Below are 27,982 nucleotides of genomic sequence, written 5' to 3'. Positions count from 1 at the left end.
AAAATTAATACAATGAACAATGAATGTACATGTACAATGAATACATGTACACTGTACATAAAACATAAAAACGAAAATCGCAGTACAACATTCTGGCGGAAAACACAGGCGCAAGCATCACTTGCATAGTCTGTGGTGACAGCCACCATCGGTCAATGTTGACATTCTTTGGACATACACAGCATTATCAGACAATCGTCCAGGCCCCGTCTGGAGATGTGAAGTCCGAAGAAGCGGGTGTTCGACACTAGACTGAAATTTGGTGATTCTATTTAAAATACCAGTGCATAACTTGGTATTAAAATATTGTTTTACATCAGCATAGTTCAGGCATGTCTTTGAGGGTAGTTATAAAATATAATCATGGATGAAAACAATATCAGTTGCACTGTATTGGAAAAGACAGAGGAATATGTTAAAATTGGTAAAATGTTAGAAAAAGCATCACAAATGTGGCACCATAAATATATTAACTTCTTTTATAATCATTAATGTTAAACTATAACTATGCAATATCTGCAATTGACATGGCATTCTACAGCATCTACATTTACCATGGTAACTACATGATATATCTGTGTAGGTTAAAAATGTAAAAACTGGAATGTATGAAATTGAGATGGCTGACATGAAATTAAATGGCTCGAAGTTCGGAATGTACAAAAAAGGTAAAATTTTAAATAGTCTGTTGGGCAATCGCATTCAATAAAGAAGATCAGATATAGGAGGGGCTTTCCCAAGGAGGTTGCTTCGCCATTTGTATGGAGGGTCTTTGATAGAATTCTTCTTACCACGCTTATGTACCTTAGAGCAGTGTTGATGATAAGTCCTTAATGTCTTACAAGGGTTATAGACTTTGAAATTGAAGAAATATAGAAAAGCTCCAATCATACCTGTTAAAATACAATTGGGACACACTCAGACCTTCGCTTGCGATTACCTTAACAGACAAATCTTGTGACATTTCATATAAAATATTCGATTCAACCTCTGAAGTAATTTTTTAACATATGACCACCAATGTTTCTAAAAATATGTTTTTTGTGAATTAGTCCATCTGTGTAATTCTTCTTTAAATATGGCTTTATTTCCTCAAATAAACCCCTAATATTGGAAAATAAATAGCGGTTCATGCTTTCCTTCATTAGTTTTAAAATCTTGAATCTCATGTAGAAAGAAATGAAAACAATTATGTAAGGCTTTTTTAAGAATTGAAACGAATAAAAAACCACGCGCTATAATCTTCAATTCTTCATTTTCAATCTTTAAAAAACTCAAAAGCTGTTAACTACTTATCGTGAAGACTACAGTGAAAGCGGTTGGAGAAAAGAATTCTTAAACTAGTGGCAATAAATAATAAAATGTAACATCAAATTTAGAGAACAGAAACTATAGAAAGCCGAGTTTTTTTAATGTTCATATAGATCACTATGTATCTCTATCACTGCCTCTGCTTGAGTACTATTCACCTCCTCTACCTGTCCACTATTCACCTCCTCTACCTGTCCACTATTCACCTCCTCTACCCATCCACTATTCACCTCCTCTACCCGCCCACTATTCACCTCCTCTACCCGCCCACTATTCACCTCCTCTACCCGCCCACTATTCACCTCCTCTACCTGTCCACTATTCACCTCCTCTACCTGCACACTATTCACCTCCTCTACCTGCTCACTATTCGCCTCCTGTACCTACACACTATTCACCTCCTCTACCTACACACCATTCACCTCCTCTACCTGCATATCATTCACCTCCTCTACCCCCACATTATTCACCTCTACCCGCGCGTTATTCACCTCCTCAACCCGCCCACTATTCACCTCCTCTACCTGCCCACTATTCTCCTCCTCTACCTGCCCATTATTCACCTCCTCTACCTGCCCATTATTCACTTCCTCTATCCCACCTCCTCCATCTCACCAGCACACTAAAACACATTAACTCGGCATGTTGACATTTGACTATATACTAGCTGTGCCTTCTGGCATTGCCCAGGTATTAAAAATCAGCTTATAAACAATGATAAGTGATGAGTGTTGCCTACCACTTGCTATTAGCCTGGCACATTATCAATGAAAAATGGTATTAAGAATCAACTTGCAAACAATGAGAAGTAATGAGAGTTGCTATTAGGGAAGATTCCAGGAAGGTTGCTAATAGCCGCTAGGCTTCCAATGTCGGTACGCCATGACATTGTGACAGCATTGTCCAGCTACAGCTATTCTATTAATAGTTATAGCTGGATATACCGAAGGACAGACTTCCACATTTATATATGTACATGTAGATGATATAGTTTGCACAAGCTAAAAGCTGTGCAGAGATTTTATTCAACGAGCGGTTAGAATATTTTAGACCACGCTTAATTTGCCGAACATTGTGAACCGAGTGGTATTGCCAAAAGAAATTATTGAAATAAAAATAACAATTTTCAATTTGAACCAAGACAAGAAAGAGAAACTGACTGTTTCAGTCAGCGAAGTTTTGTTGTGATTTTACAAGTTTATTCTTGATGACATTGATAATCATAAAACTGTATTCAGGTCTTCGCTGAATATGTTGGTAGACTGTCTATGTAGGACGAGTATAACTGGAGTGGCTCAGAACCCCGTCACGTGACGGGGGAATTTTCTGTTTTTGTCTAATATTTAATATCTCATGCCAAATCTTACCAATTTTGTCGAGATTTATATTTTTATACATTTCTCTATTTTGCTATACATTTTGCAAATACCTTTCTGGATACAATAATCTTATGCAAGATTCTGCAACTATTTATGCACATTTTTGCATAATATCTTATCTTATATTTCTTAACAGTATTGGGTTATTAGTAGTGGGTTATTGCAATATTGCTGTGATAGAATATAGCATTGTGGCAAATGTCTAATATTAATCATGATACATGATTAAATGCAACTGGGCATGTGCAAGACATGTGACAAAAACAGAAAATTCCCCCGTCAAGTGACGAGGTTCGGAGCCACTCCAGTCATACTCTATGTATGTAGTATATTTTCCAATGTGAATATCAAATGGTTGAGCTAGTTAGCCACTATTTCAGACTGCTCTATAATATACCCCTAGCCCGTCTACTATTGACGGGCTAGGGGTATACTATTGACGGACCTCTATCAAATTTGCCATAACTTAAATACTACTCCAAAATATTAACATAAGGATAAGCTAACTGCTTATTGAAGAGTAAAAAGGACAGCTGCATGTAAACTGCTTGATCATAGCATTCCAATTATAAATGGGAAGCAAAAGGATTACATGAGTGCACCGAAAGTCGATAGCACGCTCTGGCGCCTTTAAACTCTCTCTGCTGCAACGACATTATATATTTTATCTAATATATAGGAATATATTTATCCTTGTATACTCAGTATATAGGCAACAATGGTTGGCTAATCCAAAGATAGACGAGGAAACACAACACGGATAAACTTCAGTTTTGAGACAAGTAAACCCATCTTACCATTTTCAGCTTGCCACATGTTTATTGGGTAATCTAAGCGAAGTAGTAATGCCTCATCTAGAGGCTGTTTCAGTCGAAAAATATGAGTATCATGTGAACCTGCAAATAAAAACATGTAATTTTAGTGGCTGTTTAGTTCAATATTGAAATACAGAGATATGAAGGCAATCGGTGGAGGTGTCAAAAAGGGAGAGCACGCCTGTTGTGAGCGATATAATTGCTATACGTACATGGATACTGATGAATGAATTATTGATCTTGCTTTTGTTATGTATTCACTGAACAAGATACATGTATGCAAATTACAAAGGCTGGTTCGCACCATATAGCCGTATCTCACGCGTATCTCGCGTTGATGCCACAATATTTTAGTGATCGTCGATGATAACGATGTTCAAACTATCACAAACCCATCCCCGTCCTATAATTTTGCTTTTTAAATTTTCATCAAGAAACCTCTTTGTTTTTGCGTGACTGAAATCAAATACTAGCCCCGCAGCAATAGTCATGAACGGAAATAAATAAATCACGCCAACGGCTACCGCAAATTACTATCGCCGAAATTGTTCACATTTAAACGGCGGTAATCGAGGCTCGACGAATGATCGGGAAAGTTTGACAGCTGCAAACTTTCCCGACGTGTCCCCATTGCTTTGTTGATGCCATCGGTTTACGGTTCACATAATCGATGATGAACGCCAAAAGGGAAACGCTTACATACGACGATATATCGTGAACCAGTCTTAAGCAAAATATCCACATCGTTTCAATATTAAAGTATGGCCACGCGAAATTCATTAGTGATGCCCACTTTACATATTTGCTATGGCCACACACACCAACACCACTAAACGATCATCGAGTTAACAAATAAATTGACCAATAAGAATCGGCCTCAGTGGTTTGAAGGCCAAGATGTCCTTGCTTGATTTTTCAATAGTATTACCGAAGCATTGTTTCAGGATATTTGTATTGTAATATGTGTCATCATCAATTTGCGGTGGCGATGTTTGCGAAGTTATTTGCCTGGCTATAGTATACGAGAACAAAAATGCAACACGTTAACTATGAAAACAGCCAAATATTTATACTTCAAATTCATTAAATAAATTAAACAATAGAAAATTAAGATCTTAATACATTCAATTACCAAACAAAATTATCTCAAGTATCCAATTTATACGAGTGACTTTAGTATATATATGCTGTAAAGTATACATGTAAGTGTGAATATCTTTGCCCATATATACATGTAAATGCTTGTTTATGTGAAGCCCTGTTTTCGTAGTCAACACGTTGCTGCCAACACGTCACACACCCGTGTTTCTCTGGTGTATGGAAGGTAGTCAGACCTTCATAGAGTGGTAAGAGCACTTTCCACACGATAGTAAAGATTCTAAGTTTATAAGGATTTCGTCATAGACAAAGCCATCTAAGAAATTATGAATGAAGGAGTGGAGAGAGAAGTGGTGCTCCAAGCAATCCAAACAAAAAGCATGTAAAAAGAGCTTTTTCTTCCAATTTGGCTTTACTGTTCTGTTTTATTGTTGTCTTACGGTCTAATTTGCCCAAACAGCATTGACCTGTGATGGTAAAGTTCATATCTAAACTGTAAACTCACAAAGCGTATGAACAATATTATCAACTGAAACTTAAGGGTTTACTATAGCCTATTCACCACACAATGTTCACAACGCCGCATATAACAATGCGCCTCATATAACAACGCGATGCTAACAATGCATATCAATAGCGTGTGACCTGACAGCCTAACAACACGTAAACAAGTGAGAGTATGGAGGCATGACTGAATAATCTGGCAATCTCTGATGGGAATAATGAAATATTGACCAGCATTCGGGTTGTCAGTTCAAATACCAACCACTTCATATCTCACCAAGTAAAATTGTAGTTATTGTGCTATCACTGTTCTGCTTGTAAAACATCATATCTACCATCAGCCTAATCAATACCGATAGTCAATTGAAAATTAACAAGATCTTTGAAAAGAACGCAGGAAAAAAACTGGCGCAAATTGACTATTTCGCGAACTTTAACTTTTCTAAGTTTTAATAAAGAAGAAATAACGTGAATCGATAGCCTATGCTTTCAGTTGGAATCCCAGGATCTGAAGACTGAGACAGCATGAGTTCGTGAAAACCTTTCCCAGTTGTAATATGATCTTCTCTAAATAAGCGCAAATGTAAATGCTCCTTTGAAATAATTCAACTCAAATTACAACAAATAGAGCCATGTGACTGACATTTAATAGCATAAAGTATTTACAGTGAAAAGCGAAGAAGAGACATGTCAAAATCTATGACTATCACCAGTATAGGCCGTTAACTAGAAGACTCCATAGTCACTGTTATTCTACTGAACAATCAGTTCCATAATGCTTTATTTTCTAGCGAGAAGAAGAGGATGTTGATGCATTTTGTAGTTTCAGCATATAGCCAGAGTGAAAATATGAAAGACTACCTGTGTTACCCGGCGTTGCTCGGGTAATACAAATGTCTTTGGACAGAAAATTGATTTGTATTTAACATATAACAACATTTTCCACTCTAGCTTTCAAACTGCATATCATGAAAAAAGTGTTTTGTGCAGTTGAAATAAATTAAGAGAGAAAATAAAAACAACTGTAAAGGTTTTTAAACTCTGTCAAACAACTTAAACTTCATATCTTGAGGAAAATGTTCCTTGCACGTCAAATAAATTAAGAAAATAATAAAACGACTATAAAAGGGTTTAGATGTAAATGTGAAATAATTAGCAATAGCTAAATTAAGGTGGTTTTGCTACGATTACAATAAAAGATTATTGGGTAATGACACAAAAATACGAACTGAGAAAACCAAATAAAAATCCTGAATATGGTGAATTATTAGTAACAACTCGTTGTATAGAAGTATGTGTCTAAAAAAAGATTACTGTTTCAGCAGAACCTATTCATCAAAACCTTGAATACGTCGATACTGGTACCGCTCGATACTGATACAAATGTAAAATGAGACATCGGACTGTTTTTGTCAGACCGAATGGAAAGATAATGTCGAGGCTATTCCAACTCGAGATAATATAATTGTCTGCATGAGAAGAATTGACCTTGACCCCAGATATAGTAATTGAATCTTACGAAAAATGTTTCTTAATAGGGGTTACGTAACGTGTGGCCACATCGGTAAAATAATCAGCCTGCGCTATAGCTGAAATGACAGACACAGTTTGAGAAATATATACATTGTATGTATATAGAAGTGGCACACCGCGCTGTCCCCAACTAGTTGTGTACTTTTTATTAATAAAATAGGGAATACCATTGACAACATAATTATAGTATTGTGTTAATTTATTAGCATCAGCAGCTTGTATTGTGAAAAGAAGAGTAAAGGCTGACAGCCAGCAGATAATCACAGCAAAAAATATTTAAAAACTCAGATCTGAGCACTGCCAAAAGTAGTTACAATAACCATAGCTAATATTCGCTCAGAACAGAGCTATGAACTCTGTGTGACTATAAGATGGGACCTAAGGCTAACTAAAGGCAATTATTGGATAAACTTTTACTAATATGGTAACCAGCGAAGTCCATCAATAATAATTGAGATGGATAATCTATTGTTGCCATATAGATACAATGCACCACCTTTTATTTTTCTCTCTCCAACCCCCCCCCTCCCCCCATCTATTGTCGTATAGATACAATGCACCTTCTCTCTCCACCGGTCCATCCCCTCTTCCTTTTCTCTCTCCATCCCCCACCTATTGTCATATAGATACAATACACCCCCTCTTCCTTTTCTCTCTCCATCCCCCACCTATTGTCATATAGATACAATACACCCCCTCTTCCTTTTCTCTCTCCACCGCCCATCTATTGTCCTATAGACACAATGCGCCCCCGCTTCTGTTTTTCCTTCACCGCCATCTTTCCCATACTAAAAATGACTTTCAGAATATTCAACTTTGACTAACAATATGACAGTGGCAGATTCTATGCATTATTTTACAGAGTAAATATTTTCGCAAGTAGTCAATTTTAACTGTTTGTCATGTTCACGCATGAGCAGTAACCGTAAAATGTCAAGTATGAATTGTCGGTATAACTATGTTACTGATGATTGACAAGACATTGTATAACCAATGAGCCATCACCACATCATTTACTCTTTTGTAGAGCTCTATTTGTGTGTCATAAAATGATCATATTAACAACATAATTGTCGACCAGTTGTCACCAAACCTAATTGGGCAGGTACACACTCTTAAGAATTCCAGACTCTTACATATTGTATATCATGAGGTATTGCCTTTGCAGTGGTATGAGAGGGAAGAAAGTTTATTATTACCGTTTTCAGTTTATCAACACTTAAATATTCTAAAAAGGGTACTTTTAGTTGATCCAAAAATATACAAAAGTGCACGGTCTTCAATTTTTTTGCTACATATGCCTACACAAAACACTGTGCGGGCAGCAGCAGCAAAAATGTGTGGTAGGCAGCAATTATTGTACCATTCAGTAAAAGGCAGCAGAGAGAGAAGGCAGCGGGGAAAGAAGGCAGCGGGCGGAAGAAGCAGCAGGGAGAGGAGGCAGCAGGGAGATAAGCCAGCAGAGAGAGAAGGCAGCCGGGAGAGAATGCAGCCGGGAGAGTAGGCAGCCGGGAGAGTAGGCAGCCGGGAGAGGAGGCAGCCGGGAGAGGAGGCAGCAGGGAGAGAAGGCAGAAAAAAAGGCAGAAGAAAGAGAAGGCAGCAGGGAGAAAAATCTTATTATGATTTGGAATTTGAATATTTGAGTTTCAAACTAGAAAGATTTTCTGTTATAAAGTGTATAAAAGGTGTATAAAATTCTCATATTACTCCTTTGAGAATACTGCTCAGCTAGGATATAACATTTTTTCCTGATTACATTTAGAGTTGACAACGCGGCTAATGTCTACTCTAAACCTCTTCTTATATTTTAAGGAAACGGATCAGTCTAGATGTTCCTGCATCTATAGATCACAGGTTAAAAGACTCGTATTGTCTAAATTTTGTCAATTGAAAACAAGCTGATGTTAGAAACATAAAAGCTGCGTGATATTCTACAAAATTCAGTCAAATGCTCTGATTCTCAAACAATAGCATGGTTATTGCATGGCGTGAAACAATATATATTATATATACTAAGACTCGTGTACTGCCGATCATGTATTCCAGCTAACCACACTTCCACCCATCGCAAAATCTTTGAACGTAATGCCTCGTCTCAAACTTGCTCGTTTCTGCATTTGCGTTGCAGGTTTCAAAATCCTGGGTGAACTATGCTCACAATATTTATATTTATGCTTCCGCACACACGATCAACATCGTTTTCTATTTCGTCACATCAAAATACTACATCCACCATCATATGTTTCAGTTTATGAACTTTCTGTTACTACAACCTTCAATTCACTATTCGGACTACTCCGAAAATTTTGTAGATTCTCTTTTAAAACTCGTTTGTCAACTCACTCAATAATTCCTGATTTTTGTCTTCTCATACCTATTTTAGCACGTAACGAGAAACATCATTTTTTTGATGACTGCTAATGGCAATAGAAGTTATATACATGCACATGGAGCCTGTAACTGGCCAAAATAGGGCTACTTGCCTTGGTAGAGTTTTTCGAGGCAATAGTTTTCAGCGGTGCAGTTTCCTTTCAGGTTGCCATGGCGGGAAAGAGTGTAAAGAACCTTTTCCTCGGCCATCTTTGCTGTATCTATCAGGTCAAAACCTTCGCCAACCACTGTGTAAAGTGATAGATTACAAGAAGAGGGTTAAGTGAAACCAGAGGCTATTAATGCTATTTGCTTTGAATAAATAGATCTAAAACAAACACTGTTAGCATATTTCCATCTCGGCAAACCTTTTTCTAATAAGAGATCTAGCATAGCTTAGATAAGACTTCAGCGGAGGATTGACAAAGCAAGTCTGTTAGTAGGTGATAAGAGGAGAGACAGTTGAACGCTGCCAACCCAAGACACCTCCTATGTTACTCGGGTTGTAGTGTACTGCCGGCAGGGTGTTTTACTCTACATTGGCCTATTACTGATACATTCAGATGTTTTCTACATTTGGATCTGGTACCAAATCCGTCACCATCAGCGCTTTTTAAAAATGAACTTACACAGATGAACATTTTAATCGCGATCAAGTTGTATCAAATTCAACCTTGTAACATCCGAGCAATCAGATCGGCTCAAACATCAAAAACAATCACAAATGATAGAAAAATCTATACTTTATGATGAAATCTACAATTTTGTACAAGTTCACTTTTAATGCAAAGGAATGTGTAGCAGTGAGCACTCCATATAGCATGAGACAGGACGTACAGCACGAGACAGGACATACAACACGATACAGGACGTACAGCACGAGACAGGACATACAACACGATACAGGACATACAGCACGAGACAGGACATACAACACGATACAGGACATACAGCACGAGACAGGACATACAGCACGAGACAGGACATACAGCATGAGACAGGAGATACAGCACGAGACAGGACATACATCACGAGACAGAACATACAGCATGAGACAGGACATACAGCACGAGACAGGACATACGGCACAAGACAGGACGTATAGCATGAGACAGGACATACAGGATGAGACAGGACATACAGCATGAGATCGGACATACAGCATGAGACAGGACATACGGCACGAGACAGGACATACGGCGTGAGACAGGACATATGGCTCGAGACAGGACATCCAGCACGAGACAGGACATACAACACGATACAGGACATACAGCACGAGACAGGATATACAACACGATACAGGACATACAGCACGAGACAGGACATACAGCACGAGACAGGACATACAGCATGAGACAGGAGATACAGCACGAGACAGGACATACATCACGAGACAGAACATACAGCATGAGACAGGACATACAGCACGAGACAGGACATACGGCACAAGACAGGACGTATAGCATGAGACAGGACATACAGGATGAGACAGGACATACAGCATGAGATCGGACATACAGCATGAGACAGGACATACGGCACGAGACAGGACATACGGCGTGAGACAGGACATATGGCACGAGACAGGACATCCAGCACGAGACAGGACATACAACACGATACAGGACATACAGCACGAGACAGGACATACAGCACGAGACAGGACATACAGCATGAGACAGGAGATACAGCACGAGACAGGACATACATCACGAGACAGAACATACAGCATGAGACAGGACATACAGCACGAGACAGGACATACGGCACGAGACAGGACGTATAGCATGAGACAGGACGTACAGCACGAGACAGGACATACAACACGATACAGGACATACAGCATGAGACAGGACATACAACACGATACAGGACATACAGCACGAGACAGGACATACAGCACGAGACAGGACATACAGCATGAGACAGGAGATACAGCACGAGACAGGACATACATCACGAGACAGAACATACAGCATGAGACAGGACATACAGCACGAGACAGGACATACGGCACAAGACAGGACGTATAGCATGAGACAGGACATACAGGATGAGACAGGACATACAGCATGAGATCGGACATACAGCATGAGACAGGACATACGGCACGAGACAGGACATACGGCGTAAGACAGGACATATGGCACGAGACAGGACATCCAGCACGAGACAGGACATACAACACGATACAGGACATACAGCACGAGACAGGACATACAGCATGAGATCGGACATACAGCATGAGACAGGACATACGGCACGAGACAGGACATACGGCGTGAGACAGGACATATGGCTCGAGACAGGACATCCAGCACGAGACAGGACATACAACACGATACAGGACATACAGCACGAGACAGGACATACAACACGATACAGGACATACAGCACGAGACAGGACATACAGCACGAGACAGGACATACAGCATGAGACAGGAGATACAGCACGAGACAGGACATACATCACGAGACAGAACATACAGCATGAGACAGGACATACAGCGCGAGACAGGACATACGGCACAAGACAGGACGTATAGCATGAGACAGGACATACAGGATGAGACAGGACATACAGCATGAGATCGGACATACAGCATGAGACAGGACATACGGCACGAGACAGGACATACGGCGTGAGACAGGACATATGGCACGAGACAGGACATCCAGCACGAGACAGGACATACAACACGATACAGGACATACAGCACGAGACAGGACATACAGCACGAGACAGGACATACAGCATGAGACAGGAGATACAGCACGAGACAGGACATACATCACGAGACAGAACATACAGCATGAGACAGGACATACAGCACGAGACAGGACATACGGCACGAGACAGGACGTATAGCATGAGACAGGACGTACAGCACGAGACAGGACATACAACACGATACAGGACATACAGCACAAGACAGGACATACAACACGATACAGGACATACAGCACGAGACAGGACATACAGCACGAGACAGGACATACAGCATGAGACAGGAGATACAGCACGAGACAGGACATACATCACGAGACAGAACATACAGCATGAGACAGGACATACAGCACGAGACAGGACATACGGCACAAGACAGGACGTATAGCATGAGACAGGACATACAGGATGAGACAGGACATACAGCATGAGATCGGACATACAGCATGAGACAGGACATACGGCACGAGACAGGACATACGGCGTGAGACAGGACATATGGCACGAGACAGGACATCCAGCACGAGACAGGACATACAACACGATACAGGACATACAGCACGAGACAGGACATACAGCACGAGACAGGACATACAGCATGAAACAGGAGATACAGCACGAGACAGGACATACATCACGAGACAGAACATACAGCATGAGACAGGACATACAGCACGAGACAGGACATACATCACGAGACAGAACATACAGCATGAGACAGGACATACAGCACGAGACAGGACATACGGCACAAGACAGGACGTATAGCATGAGACAGGACATACAGGATGAGACAGGACATACAGCATGAGATCGGACATACAGCATGAGACAGGACATACGGCACGAGACAGGACATACGGCGTGAGACAGGACATATGGCACGAGACAGGACATCCAGCACGAGACAGGACATACAACACGATACAGGACATACAGCACGAGACAGGACATACAGCAAGAGACAGGACATACAGCATGAGACAGGAGATACATCACGAGACAGAACATACAGCATGAGACAGGACATACAGCACGAGACAGGACATACAGCACGAGACAGGACGTATAGCATGAGGCAGGACATACAGCACGAGACAGAACATACAGCATGAGACAGGACATACATCACGAGACAGGAGATACAGCATGAGACAGGACATACAGCACGAGACAGGACATACAGCACGAGACAGAACATACAGCATGAGACAGGACATACATCACGAGACAGGAGATACAGCATGAGACAGGACATACATCACGAGACAGGACATACAGCACGAGACAGGAGATACAGCATGAGACAGGACATACAGCACGAGACAGGACATACGGCACGAGACAGGACATATAGCATGAGACAGGACATACAGCACGAGACAGAACATACAGCATGAGACAGGACATACATCACGAGACAGGAGATACAGCATGAGACAGGACATACAACATGAGACAGGTCATACAGCACGAGACAGGACATACAGCATGAGATCGGACGTACAGCACAAGACAGGACATACAGCACGAGACAAGACATACATCACGAGACAGGACATACGGCATGAGACAGGACATACAGCACGAGACAGGACATACAGCACGAGACAGGACACACAGCACGGAAGAGGACATACAGCATGAGACAGGACATACAGAACGGGACAGGACATACAGCATGAGACAAGACATACAGCACGAGAAAGGACATACAGCACAAGATTGGACATACAGCATGAGACAGGACATACAGCACGAGACAGGACATACAGCACGAGACAGAACATACAGCATGAGACAGGACATACGGCACGAGACAGGACGTATAGCATGAGACAGGACATACAGCACGAGACAGGACATACAGCATATGACAGGACATACATCACGAGACAGGAGATACAGCATGAGACAGGACATACATCACGAGACAGGACATACAGCACGAGACAGGAGATACAGCACGAGACAGGACATACATCACGAGACAGGACATACGGCATGAGACAGGACATACAGCACGAGACAGGACATACAACAAGAGACAGGACATACGGCACGGGACAGGACATACAGCACGAGACAGGAGATACAGCACGAGACAGGACATACATCACGAGACAGGACATACGGCATGAGACAGGACATACAGCACAAGACAGGACATACAGCACGAGACAGGACACACAGCATGGGACAGGACATACAGCACGAGACAGGACATACGGCACGGGACAGGACATACAGCACGAGACAGAACATACAGCACGAGACAGGACATACAGCACGAGACAGGACACACAGCACGGGAAAGGACATACAGCACGAGACAGGACATACGGCACAGGACAGGACATACAGCACGAGACAGAACATACAGCACGAGACAGGACATACGGAATGAGACAGGACATACGGCATGGGACAGGACATACAGCACGAGACAGGACATACAGCACGAGACAGGACATACAGCATGAGACAGGACATACAGCACGAGACAGGACATACAGAATGAGACAGGACATACAGCACGAGACAGGACATACAACAAGAGACAGGACATACGGCACGGGACAGGACATACAGCACGAGACAGGACATACAACAAGAGACAGGACATCCGGCACGAGACAGGACATATAGCATGAGACAGGACATACAGCACGAGACAGGACATACAGAATGAGACAGGACATACAGCATGAGACAGGACATACGGCATGAGACAGGACGTATAGCATGAGACAGGACATACAGCACAAGACAGAACATACAGCATGAGACAGGACATACATCACGAGACAGGAGATACAGCATGAGACAGGACATACAACACGAGACAGGTCATACAGCACGAGACAGGACATACAGCATGAGATCAGACGTACAGCACAAGACAGGACATACAGCACGAGACAAGACATACATCACGAGACAGGACATACGGCATGAGACAGGACATACAGCACGAGACAGGACATACAGCACGAGACAGGACACACAGCACGGAACAGGACATACAGCATGAGACAGGACATACAGAACGGGACAGGACATACAGCATGAGACAGGACATACAGCACGAGAAAGGACATACAGCACGAGATCGGACATACAGCATGAGACAGGACATACAGCACGAGACAGGACATACAGCACGAGACAGAACATACAGCATGAGACAGGACATACGGCACGAGACAGGACGTATAGCATGAGACAGGACATACAGCACGAGACAGGACATACAGCATAAGACAGGACATACATCACGAGACAGGACATACAGTACGAGACAGGAGATACAGCACGAGACAGGACATACATCACGAGACAGGACATACGGCATGAGACAGGACATACAGCACGAGACAGGACATACAACAAGAGACAAGATATACGGCACGGGACAGGACATACAGCACGAGACAGGAGATACAGCACGAGACAGGACATACATCACGAGACAGGACATACGGCACGAGACAGGACATACACCACGAGACAGGACATACAGCACGAGACAGGACACACAGCACGGGACAGGACATACAGCACGAGACAGGACATACGGCACGGGACAGGACATACAGCACGAGACAGAACATACAGCACGAGACAGGACATACAGCACGAGACAGGACACACAGCACGGGACAGGACATACAGCACGAGACAGGACATACAGCACGGGACAGGACATACAGCACGAAACAGAACATACAGCACGAGACAGGACATACAGAATGAGACAGGACATACGGCATGGGACAGGACATACAGCACGAGACAGGACATACAGCACGAGACAGGACATACAGCACGAGACAAGACATACAGCACGAGACAGGACATACAGAATGAGACAGGACATACAGCATGAGACAGGTCATACAGCACAAGACAGGACATACAGCATGAGGCAGGACATACAGCACGGGACAGGACATACAGCATGAGACAGGACATACAGCACGAGATCGGACATACAGCATGAGACAGGACATACAGCTCGAGACAGGACATACAGCATGAGATCGGACATACAGCACAAGACAGGACATAAGCTCGAGACAGGATATACAGCATGAGACAGGACATACAACACGGGACAGGACATACAGCACGGGACAGGACATACAGCTCGAGACAGGACATACAGCATGAGATCGGACATACAGCATGAGATCAGACATAGAGCATGAGACAGGACATACGGCACGAGACAGGACATACGGCATGAGACAGGACATATGGCACGAGACAGGACATCCAGCATGAGACAGGATATACAGCATGAGACAGGACATACAGCACGATACACGAAATCCAGCACGAGATATGACATACAGCTGTATGACTCTACATAGGAGTATCTGAACTAAACAATGACAAACTTCCAACTAAACTGAGTGGATTCTCAAGTGATTCCCCAGTACAATGGAATCGCGGTTTTTAAATGCCTCAATATTTACCCAAATCGGTAAACAAAAGTCAAATGCCGCTGTTTTCAAACGAAATTTCGATTTTCAAACACCAGTGAGATGTGGGTGCGAGACTGACCAGAAGTAAATATTTTCAAGCCAACCATCGAGTTGTTAACCTCATCCACTGCACCGTATTTCTGACTTTATTCTATTGCATTGGACATTTATTTTCTCTTCATTAGCCATCAGCTATGGCTCTAAAGAAAGCTGAAAGTGATACTGAGAAAGGAAAGAAAAATAAGTTGTGAAAAGAACGATTGCAACGAAGGAAAAAGTAAATAATCGCAAACCATGAAAATGGTATTTTCATATCACATTTTACAACAGTTTGGTTTGGCAAACTGCGATACAATACAAATAATATTGTATTGTAACATGATACAATACTACATGTATATGTATAGAATTCTGAAAAATATGGACGTGATCAAGGATGCCGATGTTGCAAAAGGAGTAATTACTATTTCTAAACAAAGACCATAAATTAATCCTTTTATATTATTTGTAATGGGAAGATATGATTCAGCTCTCAAAAAAATCGGTTTAGCAACAGACTTGGAATGAATCGACTTTTTATTTTAGATTCATATTTTTCAAATCACTTCAAAGCAAGTAGATTAGTTCCAAAGAATAGATGTACATGTAGATAGATCAATTAGCTCCATTTGACAAATACTAGAGTATATCAATCTAAAAATAACCTACTCCTGACTGTTGGCATGTACAGTGTACCAACAAAAAATAAATATAAAGGAGGCTGAACATACAAAAAGAAAATAAAAAATAGGCTGAATGAAAAAAAATTACTGAGGCATTGTCAGTGAAGGGCCTGATGTGTTAGCTACTCATAGTTGATTTTCCTTGTAGGTTTCTATAAGTAAAACAGAATGTGCTACTAGGTTAACAATCGGAGTGAAAGTACAGGCACACCCGAAGGCAACAACGTCAGTGATTGAAGCTGTTTCAATAAGGCTGGTGGGAGTTAAACCATAACTGCCACGAACAACTTTTATCATATTTACTAGGTAAGTCAGACATGCTGATTCCGATTTTGTAATCAAAATAAAGATTAGGCCACTAACTTTCAGAGTAATGAAGAACTTTTTATAGCGTTTTAATATCGGTCTCAAAAACAACACGATCGGCATAACAAGCTCCGCCCATAAATACTTGACGTAACCTAGCTTTTTAGGTTTTTAGGAACAGAAGTTACGTAGGGATGTTTAGACCGATTTAGAATAATAGAGATGGTTGTTTTAAAATCCGTTAATGTCTAAATTCAGCCTTAAAAATAATATCAGTCTTTTCTGAAAGGTAGATAAGCTATTTAGCATTGCATATTTAAAAAGCGCAATAACAACGCTAGCTCGTGATAAAACCGCGCTTTTTGAGCTCATTTTTCTCGGTGTCCAGCCCATTTAAACGTCATGTAACAAGCTGCGAGCAATTTTAAATAGTTTATATCCCTTTCATAAAAAACTGAAACTATTTTACAGGCTGGATTTAGATAATAATGGGTTTTAAGACACCCACCTCTATTATTCTAAATCGGACTAAACATTCCTAACTTCCGTTTCTGAAAAAGCTAGGTTTCGTCACATATTTATGGGCGGAGCTTGTAATGCCGATTGTGTTGTTTTGAAACGGATATTGAAACGCTTTAAAAAAGCCTAAATGACTTTGAAGGTTAGTGGACTAATCTTTATTTTGAGTACAAAATCGGAATCAGCGTGTCTGATTTACCTAGTAAATACGATAAAAGTTGTTCGTGACAGTTATGGTTTAAATTCAACTGAGCAATGCTGTTCACTCATGTGCATCAAGGTATTAGTAAACTAATACTACAACAATAAATATGCATATATAAGCATTCTGACTACCTTTTAACAGAATATAAGAAACATTGGAGCGTTTATACCTAGAATGCCTTTTTTAAAATACTAGCTTCAAAGAAAATGGTGTATACCTACCGATGTCTCCATTGAGAGCGATGACTGGCTTGTTTAATAAAAACTTGGCGGCATAGTGAAAGAAATCCATCATGTGAACTCGTCGACGCATCTTCACTGGAATAATTTTAACGCGATTGTCCAGTTTTCTATCTCGAACAGCCTTAATCACAGAACAATAAGCTATGTCACCGATAGAGTAGTAATCTCAAATGAGAACAATAGAAATTTATTGTACCCAACGAAACCAAGATGACAATCCAGCAGTAAATACAGTCAGATTGCTCCATATGATGGTGTAGCCGAAACACACCTCAAGAGCCTTATCATCGGTGTATAAAAGATGCACTTCTTTGATAAGCGGGTGGTTCAAATTAGATTGCAGAGCTTCAATGTATTCTTTATCACGCTCATCCAGCTCTGCCATTGTAAAATCTTCATAGCCTTGCCAGCGTTGACCTATAATATAAACAAGCTTATAGAACTAAAGCCAAAAACAATTGATTACACAGTGGTGAACAACAGAAACAAAGACAGGAATCAGGGCGTACTGACCGCAGAACAAGGAGAGCATAGTAACCATGTAATATTGGTTCTGCATCGTGCTGATGTTCCATCTCTTGGCCAGCGGATCAGACAGCGCTGAAATATGGCCATTGGTGTTACGTAACTATCAGCGTGTTAACACAAAAATATCGAAAATATCTAATAGATAAGAACAGTTATGATTGGCAATTCATGTCAGTTTTTTCAAGGACCACCTGATCTCAGTTCTTGTAGCAAATACATATCTGTATTAAAGGTTGACTTGCAACAAAATTCACATTACAGTTATTTGATATGAAAAGATTCACCATGTCTTACTCTGTTGTGTTGTAGGTGCAAAATATGTGGAAAGGTGATTACAAGCTCTTAAAAGCTAAAAACGGACAGAAAATCGCAGCCCCACGAGACCGCCGTAGTTTGGATTCCCTTTCCAAAACGGCTCAAATGTGATGTAGTTGTGAAAGATGGTTTCTGTTTACACTTTCATGCAATCTTATTCGTCGAAATATTCTCACAAATATACTTCACGCATTCAATAAAACTATGTCTATTGTTCTTACGCGTCAGTTTTATCGTCATTGTAATGTTGTCACTTTTAGCAGTGATATCTTATAACTTACCGTAAAAATTCATTAAACATTTTAGCCTTGCCTCGAAGGAGTACATATCATTGTCTGATAATCATGACAAGCCTGTTGGTCACCTGTGATAATCGAAAAGTGCTGCAAAAATTATTTGCGAAGTATTGGGTCACATGATCAGATTACAACTTGCCAATTAGACCAGGCCGAAACAAAACGGCTTTTCGTTTTTGAGCTTTTAAGAGCTTGTAATCACATTTCCACATATTTGGCACTTACAACACAACAGAGTAAGACATGGTGAATCTTTTGATACCAAATAACTGTAATGTGAATTTTGTTGCAAGTCAGCCTTTAAGCTTCAGCCTTCAAACCACATCTTCAAAAACCCATTGACAATGTTATATTAGAGCCATACCGCCTACGCCAGGATACAACCTTGGAGAACTCACTGGCTTATTGTATTAAACAATCTCATTACAATTGATTAAGGTTTCAAGCCAAGTTGATTTACCGTCTCAGATTAAGTAGGTGGCGTGATTAACCAAGTAAGTTGAACGAATCATATGATACAACATAGAGTATGCTCTCTCTCAGAAGGCTAGCTCTCCAAATACAAGATTATTGTATTTTTTACACATGTACGGTAGAGGTGGTATGGATGACAAACTATTTTACAAATATCTGTTGTAGATTAGAACAAATTCAGTTCCCCATAAACCTTGAGCCATCTTATACATGCTAATTTTAGTGAAGTGCAACCTAATAATTATCTGTGGATGAATCCAATAACTATTTTAGATTTCGCTGAACACGTTTGTTAGAAAACAAGCATTTGGTTATCGCAGCCTAAAAACACTGACATATTTATGAAGATCTCGCCTCACGTATGCGCTTATCTACAATCAAAAGACCAGACTGAATTATCGTGTCCCATCATGTATACCGAACAAGGTAAAACTACCATATCGCTCCTATAATTCTGATGGATAGGCAACTAGAATTCAAATGCCTCAGATCATCTCCAATCATGTACCCCTTAATGCATTAGGAATCCATAAACTCCCTCAAGATTAGCAGTGATATGGACATAGCTAGGTCAAAATGTAGGTTGAAAACAAAAAGCAACTTGAAATAAAACCTTACAATGATTTAGCGTCAATAGAGAATACATTCTTAGCTTTGTTCTTTCATGACCTAGTGTATGGATGTAACCAGCATGTGATTAGATCATGCATAAGATATGAATGAGTGTATAAGATGAACAATACTGATAGGGTGTTGTGGACTATTATAAACTGTCAATAAAAGAAAGCATAGCTGTCAATAAAAGAGAGCTTTGAACACAACAAAAACCAAATTATATATGGCTTCTAGCTAGCTCATAACTCTATGAGAATAAAAAGAATATTGAACGAAAAAAAAATAAAGTATTTGTTTAAAAAACCATAAATACACTTTCAGCACATTTATTACATCGGTGTGTGATTTTAATTGCACAGCTTTTTCATTTGTGGAAAATTCTGGTAGTTTGTACAATGACTTGGACACCTGGTGGTATAAAAAATGGAGCCATAAAGGTTTCAGTGAAAGTGATTACGCACGTGCCTCTATGAAGCATTATTGAAAATGTGATCTGAGATCTATAAAAATATCTAATGTTTGTAGGTTACGATAAATGATCTAGCATGCAATACGAAATTTGGTTAATGCTAAAAATGGTAATAGTGGCTTCATCTGTGGGTCATTTATAGACCAGTTACCGTATCCACCACATACCGCCTTTCAGTGATTACTCATCATTTACTCCCAATCGACTGTACCTTCAGGAGGGGATATTGAGAAGGAAAGGTATGCATAGAAAATTTGAAAGTGCTCTACATAGCGCATGACCATTCTGGCAAGTATGTGCCAACATTAAATGATACAGCTGGGGGCTGAATGGAAACCAATGAAATTGATGTAGTTATAGTATGCCACCATAGATTAGACCTTCAAATATTCAGCAGCTTAGGATCACCAGGAATATAGAAAAAGGTACATTTTTGGGTTGAGACACGACTAGGACAGAGACCATAGCCTACGGGTGTGTAGTCTATGTATATATAGTAACCTATGCATGCACGTATTATTTTATAAGCCTATATCATTTACTCTTGCTACTGCATGTAATACTATTACTTATTCTATGTACAAGTAATTACTGTCTCATGGATTGCTGTCTCTGTGTTTCCTACCTAGTGGTTACGCCATTCGTTACGTCATTCGTTATGTTATACCTATTATTGTGTCATTCGAATACAAGTGGTCTTGGTGTCAAGTTAGCTGGTGCACTATACAAGGATAAAAGCACTTATTACAGGGTGCATTTCTAACTCACATAATTCTGTGGTGCTGATCGTAGAAATGCTAAAGCTTGCATCCATTTTAAGGAGTAGAAGGAGGGTGACACCAGCACCAAGTAACGTGCAGAGAATTCGGGAGCTTTTCTTCATACTTTGAAACTTACTTCAGGGCATGCGATAACATTCTATAGAACACATCCTAAAATATCCCATGAATGAGTCATTGAACATCCACCAACATGCCATAACATTCTATAGAACACATCCTAAAATATCCCATGCATGAGTCATTGAACATCCACCGAGATGACAGGATGTCTAAAAATAATTAAAAGTGGGTGTCCGACTTTTTATAAAACAAAAACTGACAGACAAGTGAATTGGAAAATATTTTGAAGGCAACAAAACCAAAAAGCAGCAGTTATGTTGCTATATTTCAGGCCTTTCAAACTGATTTTCGTTACAACGAAAATCATACAAGATACTAAATAACAGAAGTATGCAACACAGATGAGATCACATATGTAAACACAAATGTGAAAAAAACTTCAATGAAATGTGAGAGCTAAAATATCAAAGGCATATATTATCAAAAAGCAGATCCTCAATAGCTGATACTCAAATGAAAATAACTGACAAGATCTAATGACAGTTATCTTGTGAGCCGATGATCAAGGGCAGAATATCCTATTCTATTAATCTACCAGGGACTAGTTATAATAAAAGTAACAAAAAATCCCTGAGCAGATACAGATGACAATGATTTTTGTTAATCTTTTCTCTTCTGATGTAAATTATTCACACTGAAGAATGACATAGAATTTATGGAATGCAGAATTCAAAGGAGCCCATCCAAACCCCATTATGTTTTTCCAACAGTTGGAGTCTAACTTTCAGAGTTTGCATTGCATTCCGTCTTTTAATGTTCATCTTTGCGAAAAAAACCTTTTGTATCAGCATTTCCCATACAGCTAAATAGGTGCTTTCAATTGCATATTTTTAAATGGTTGGCTAAAAGTTATAGTGAATGCGAGGAACGAAACGTCAAATCGGAGAGAGATAATAAAAAAATTGAAACAACAAAACTAAAGTAAGTTTAGCAAGAGAGCAGTCCTTAACTTTAAGTGTGCATTTAATAAATAAACTAAATTAATTTAAGTTAAATTCAGAATGTTTGTTCCATAGCATCACAAAGGTTTAGCGTACCGAACGCGTTGCTGTCAAGTCTTACTGACCGCCATTAGCCACTACGTCTGTCGCGAAGGTAAAAACTTACAGTAGTGTTCATAGTACTGTGATATTTGATTGCAAATTGAAACAACTGAATAGGTATTTGTTAGTTTTTAGCGTACATACTAGCCTACAAGAATTAAAAACGCGTTTTTCCACTGTAATACTCTGTTTTGTGTTTTTTTCCATAGTATGGTAACGGATTAATTTGTATGTAGTTACTTTATATAGGAAATAATGCCTTGAGATGAGAGTAAATTGGCATACAATCCCAAAATGCATTAAGCTCGTATGTCGAGGTATGACTGTACTACAAATCTATTTGATTTTATGCAGAATCGTGGATGAAATATTTGATACTATCATAGTTTCTCAATCATTTGGTCCATCACGTTATCTACCCCTACACAATGAAGCACAAATTGCACATGACGGATAGAGTTAAACATTTTAAAGGACAATTTTGGATCTGATTAAAACTAATAATTTCTAATAATTAAAACTAATATTAAAACTAATTTTGGTTCTGGAAAAACTAATTTGGGATTTACTTGCATCAGGGTTAGCACGATTTAAATCAAACGATTTAAATCAAGTGATTTTTATTCGATTTAAATCACGCGAAAAAAATCATGTTTTTTTCAAAAAATGATTTTTTTCAAGAAAATAGTCTACCACTAGTGTAGTAGATTTAGTCTAGCAATAAACAACCTGTTTTGTACTGCTTTTAACTGGATAGTATAAACTCATTGACCAAACATTCATTTACTTAAGAATTTAATTAAATAGGAACCTACAGGGAGTGAGAGTTTACAGAGGCTTGCAGTCTTGAACTGCATGCTGCAGCGCTAATCCCTGGTATAATACAATAGGTACAGTAAGTGTGGAGTCGGCAAACGGTATTGAAAGGAAGGACAAGGAAGCTATATCACGAGTATTCACTAGTATATGCGGCAGCGCTAATGTAGAACGTGTTTTTTCCACTTTTGGGCTAGTGCACAGCAAACTACGTAATCGATTGAGTACAGTAAAGGCTGGTAAACTTGTATTTCTCTTTAAACTCCTCAATTAAATTGCGAAGCCGATGCATTCTTATCACCGACACTGATTTTCGCTATAGATTATGAATTATTGTCAATTATCAATTATCAGTTTCTTATCACAGAATAAAATGTAATTCTTTACATAAATTTGCATTAGCATTCTCGTTGCAAGATACCAAAATAGTTATTGGTACAAAAATTCGTAAAAATCAATTTAAATCCCAAAAAATTCGATTTTTTGATTTTTTATAAAAATCATTGATTTTTTCCAACCCTGACTTGCATTATAAAAGCTCATTCCTGATGCAGTATTACAGCTGTTTAAACTGATAAACAAAGTGACACATTTTTCTAATTTAAGGTCAGCTAACAATTTAGAACTTTTAGTATGTAGACACGTTTCATAAAAAATAATTTGCCATATAATCTCGCACATAAGCCAACCTAGCACATGAGCTGACCCTAGATAAATAGACCTAAAACGGTGAATTTATTAAAATTAACATATAAGCAGCCTTACAAATCATAACAGGATGTAAGCACCTATCTCAGTAAAAGGTTGCAGAAAAGAAACAATGAAAATAATAACCATTATTGTTGTTTTACTTTTAATAAAAAGGTAAATTTTTCAACTTTACCAGTGGTGGTACTATTAATATAAATAAATTGCCTCTAAAAACTGCGGTAATTTGTTCTCCATGATTATATTGAAAGACGTGAGACGACATTTGAGGCATGATAAGGCTGTAATGCACTTTTGACTGCGGTACAATATTTAAATATGGACTTGCAACAAAATTCACATTACAGTTATTTGGTATCAAAAGATTCACTATGTCTTACTCTGCTGTGTTGTAGGTGCAAAATATGTGGAAATGTGGTTACAAGCTCTTAACAGTTCAAAAACGAACAGTCATTCACAGCCATCACGAAACCGCTGTAGATTGGAATCCCTTTTCAAAACAGCTCAAATGAGAAGTAGCTGAACACAATGGCTTCTGTTTACACTTTAATGCAGCCTCATTCATCGAAATATTTTCACAAATATGCTTCACGCATTCAATAAAACCATGTCTATTGCCCTTATGCGTCTTTTTGATCATCATTGCAATGCCATCACTTTGAGCGATGATAATCTCAAAATCTAACGTAAAAATCGTTTAATTTTTTAACCTTGGCGCGAAGGAGTGCATATCATCCTCTGATAAACATGACAAGCTTGTTGGTCACCTGTGATAGTCGAAAGATGCTGCAGAAACTGTTCCCGCTGTTTGGAAGGAGGTATGGGTCACATGATCAGATTACGACTAGACGATTAGACCAAGCCGAAACAAAACTGTAAAGTAGTGAGCATCTATATTTGATAGGGCTTTCCTGTAGAACCCAAAGTGTTTGTAATAACCTAGTGCTACAAGACATTTTATATTGAGCTCAATATAAAACGGCTTTTTATTGGCCTTTAATTTCACGTGATCAAAAACATTAACCACGATGTTTGAGTACCTCGTCGAGATAAAGAGATTCTAATCTACGGCAGTTTCGTGATGGCTGCGATTAACTGTTCATTTTTGAGCTTTTACGCGCTTGTAATCACATTTCCACATATTTTGCACCTACAACACAACAGAGTAAGACATGGTGACTATTTCGATACCAAATAACTGTAATGTGAATTTTGTTGCAAGTCAACCTTTAAAACTTTGCCAGATTTGCATGCAAAAAGTGAACCCATAAAGTAAACTCAAAATAGAAAATTTTGAGTATTTCGTTGTCTCACCAACCAGCTTTGAGAAACAAAGATCTCTCCGGAAAGTGGCAGCATTAGCAGACTTCAGATTATGCCCAATGATTGGAGAACTGTGGGCCCAATCAGCTTTTGGTATTTGTGAACCATTGCTGTCTAAAGTACTCAAACAGACTATCCTTTATACCAAACCATCCCCTTCATAGCCAAACCCATTAAAACTACTGAACATACCACACATGCTCTATCTAAAACATATTTGTATCACAAAAAATTTATTTTATAAACACTACTTATTTCCCATGTTATTATTTTTTTACATAATTTGAGTTATTTTATCACATTAGTTGGTGAAACAAAGTTAATAATAAATCGGATAAAAAAATCCTGCTAATTTATTGTGGGGTCAAATGAAGAAAGCTTGAAATTTTAAACCATGCTGAAAGAGATGTTAAGAAAATTTATGCTTTATGAATGATGAAAGTTCACTGGCTTTGTTATGATGGTTTACTTTATTCAGCTCATTTGTGCATATTTCAGTCTTAAACGTTCTTAACATAGACAGCTTTGGGTGTCATGTTTGCTTTTTAAATAGAGCATTTAATTTTCAAACTTCTAGTATCTCTAAGTTGTCATTTGAGATCAGCATGTATACATAAATTGTTGTGTAAACTATGTATTCACGGAAATTGCTTTTAAATTGATGTATTCTTTGTTCTAATCAAATTGAACATTTACTACATCTTTATCCAAGCCCCTAAACCTGTCACAATCTGACCGGGTAGTTTTGTGTTTGATCTCCATCTTCTCATTGTCTGTTTGTCTACTCTACGCTGGTTTGACTTGTTAATGAAATTTTAAACTGGTTTTTGGTGAGCTTTATAAATTGAATCTGTTTTTAGAGTTCTCTGAAACTTTGCTAGTCTAATCTCGGGTCAAACTGTCGATTCCTTAAATAGGGTTATTATTCTTAGTTGGTTGTTCGTAGTGCCCGACAGCAACACTTGCACCATGAGATTACTGCACACGCTTTCAAAATTTTGATATCTGGCTGTTATACATAAGGCTACAATACCAATTAACTGTTGTCCTTGTTTTGATGATACAATTTTGGATATCTTCATAATCTTGTTTGAAATTTTGTTGTGCTTCTAGCCAAACATCTCAATTGCATTATATACTTCTTTGAAAATGTCTACTCTTCTGAGGACAAGCCACCTTAGAAAAATGGATATTTTGGTTTGGTTCGCTTAACTAGATTATTTTAATACAGTAAAATAATAGCCAAATTATCCTATGAATGTTTTGAGATCTCTGTTCTATCAACCGACAACTTAAGCACAAAAATGAGTCTTTTTGTGTCAGCCATGTTACATATGTTTAATTAAATATGTTGGTTTGCTCTGCTAGTGTTGTCAATTATAGGTCTACATATATGTCATTTGGAGAATAAAGATTGACAGCAATTTCCGACTTCTTGCAGTTTTTTTTTCTATTCATATCACAATTTCAGTCTAACTAGTTTCAATTTGAGATATGGCCCAACAGTAAAGCGCGAGTACAGTAATAGGAACCCAAAAAAACGATTATAATGATGAGGATGCATTTTTAATTATTGTCTAGATGGAGCAACTGGAAACTGTCCTAAGGCAAAACATCAAAACTCAATCAGCAATTGATGAGAGCAAGAACCAGTTTACCTCATGACCAGCATGATCAGGCCTAATTCTTCATTTTGAGGCACGGAATAATCCGAAGAGCTATTACATAAACAATTGAGTTTCCAATCGTTCTAATAGAGCAAAGTTATTTTCTTGCTTAGCTACGCAAGTATGCATGTAAAACCCATATAAAAAACAAGTAAATTTGACACAGATTAGTAGACACAATGTCGTGTCATAAACACGCACTAAGCGAGCCTGTTTTTGAATGGATTTTCATCCAGTAGCTTTGCATCTTACTCCGTTTTCAAAACATTATAAATTAAACAAGTATAAACTGTAATGGTATTGAAACAATGTTCGTTGTACATTTACCTTTCTTTGCGTAAGTTCAACATAATGCTGTATAATCAAACACCTTTGGGTAAAACGCAGATGGCTATCATCGTTGAACTACGTAAAATTGAAAAAATAGGTGCGCGTCAACGTAGTTATATATCTGAGATTGAAAACCAAAACAGGTAAGGCTTTTACCTGCGTCGCACAATGTTACCACAAAAAGGTCGTCGGCTATAGGGGCGTGTTAGAACGGGTCAGTAGAATAGTGAGTAGACAACCTCCCATTTCAACTGCATAGGGTCAGTGAACA

The 27,982-nt window shown here is 39.1% G+C and overlaps 1 protein-coding gene across 1 annotated transcript; it reads right to left on the bottom strand.

Moving 5' to 3' along the window:
- Positions 1-18: 18 nt before the first annotated feature.
- LOC137403568 (uncharacterized) lies at positions 19-27,782 on the bottom strand. Its single transcript, XM_068089524.1, has 8 exons — positions 27,709-27,782; positions 21,691-21,854; positions 18,739-18,825; positions 18,497-18,642; positions 18,205-18,346; positions 9,124-9,258; positions 3,488-3,586; positions 19-893 (listed from the first exon to the last, which is right to left on the bottom strand). The coding sequence occupies exons 2-8, from the start codon at positions 21,803-21,805 to the stop codon at positions 703-705; spliced, it is 915 nt and encodes a 304-aa protein (XP_067945625.1). The 5' UTR covers positions 21,806-21,854; positions 27,709-27,782; the 3' UTR covers positions 19-702.
- Positions 27,783-27,982: the final 200 nt, after the last annotated feature.

Source organism: Watersipora subatra, chromosome 9 (genome assembly GCF_963576615.1).
Source record: "Watersipora subatra chromosome 9, tzWatSuba1.1, whole genome shotgun sequence".
Taxonomy (NCBI): domain Eukaryota; kingdom Metazoa; phylum Bryozoa; class Gymnolaemata; order Cheilostomatida; family Watersiporidae; genus Watersipora; species Watersipora subatra.
This window is presented reverse-complemented; position numbering and strand designations above follow the sequence as displayed.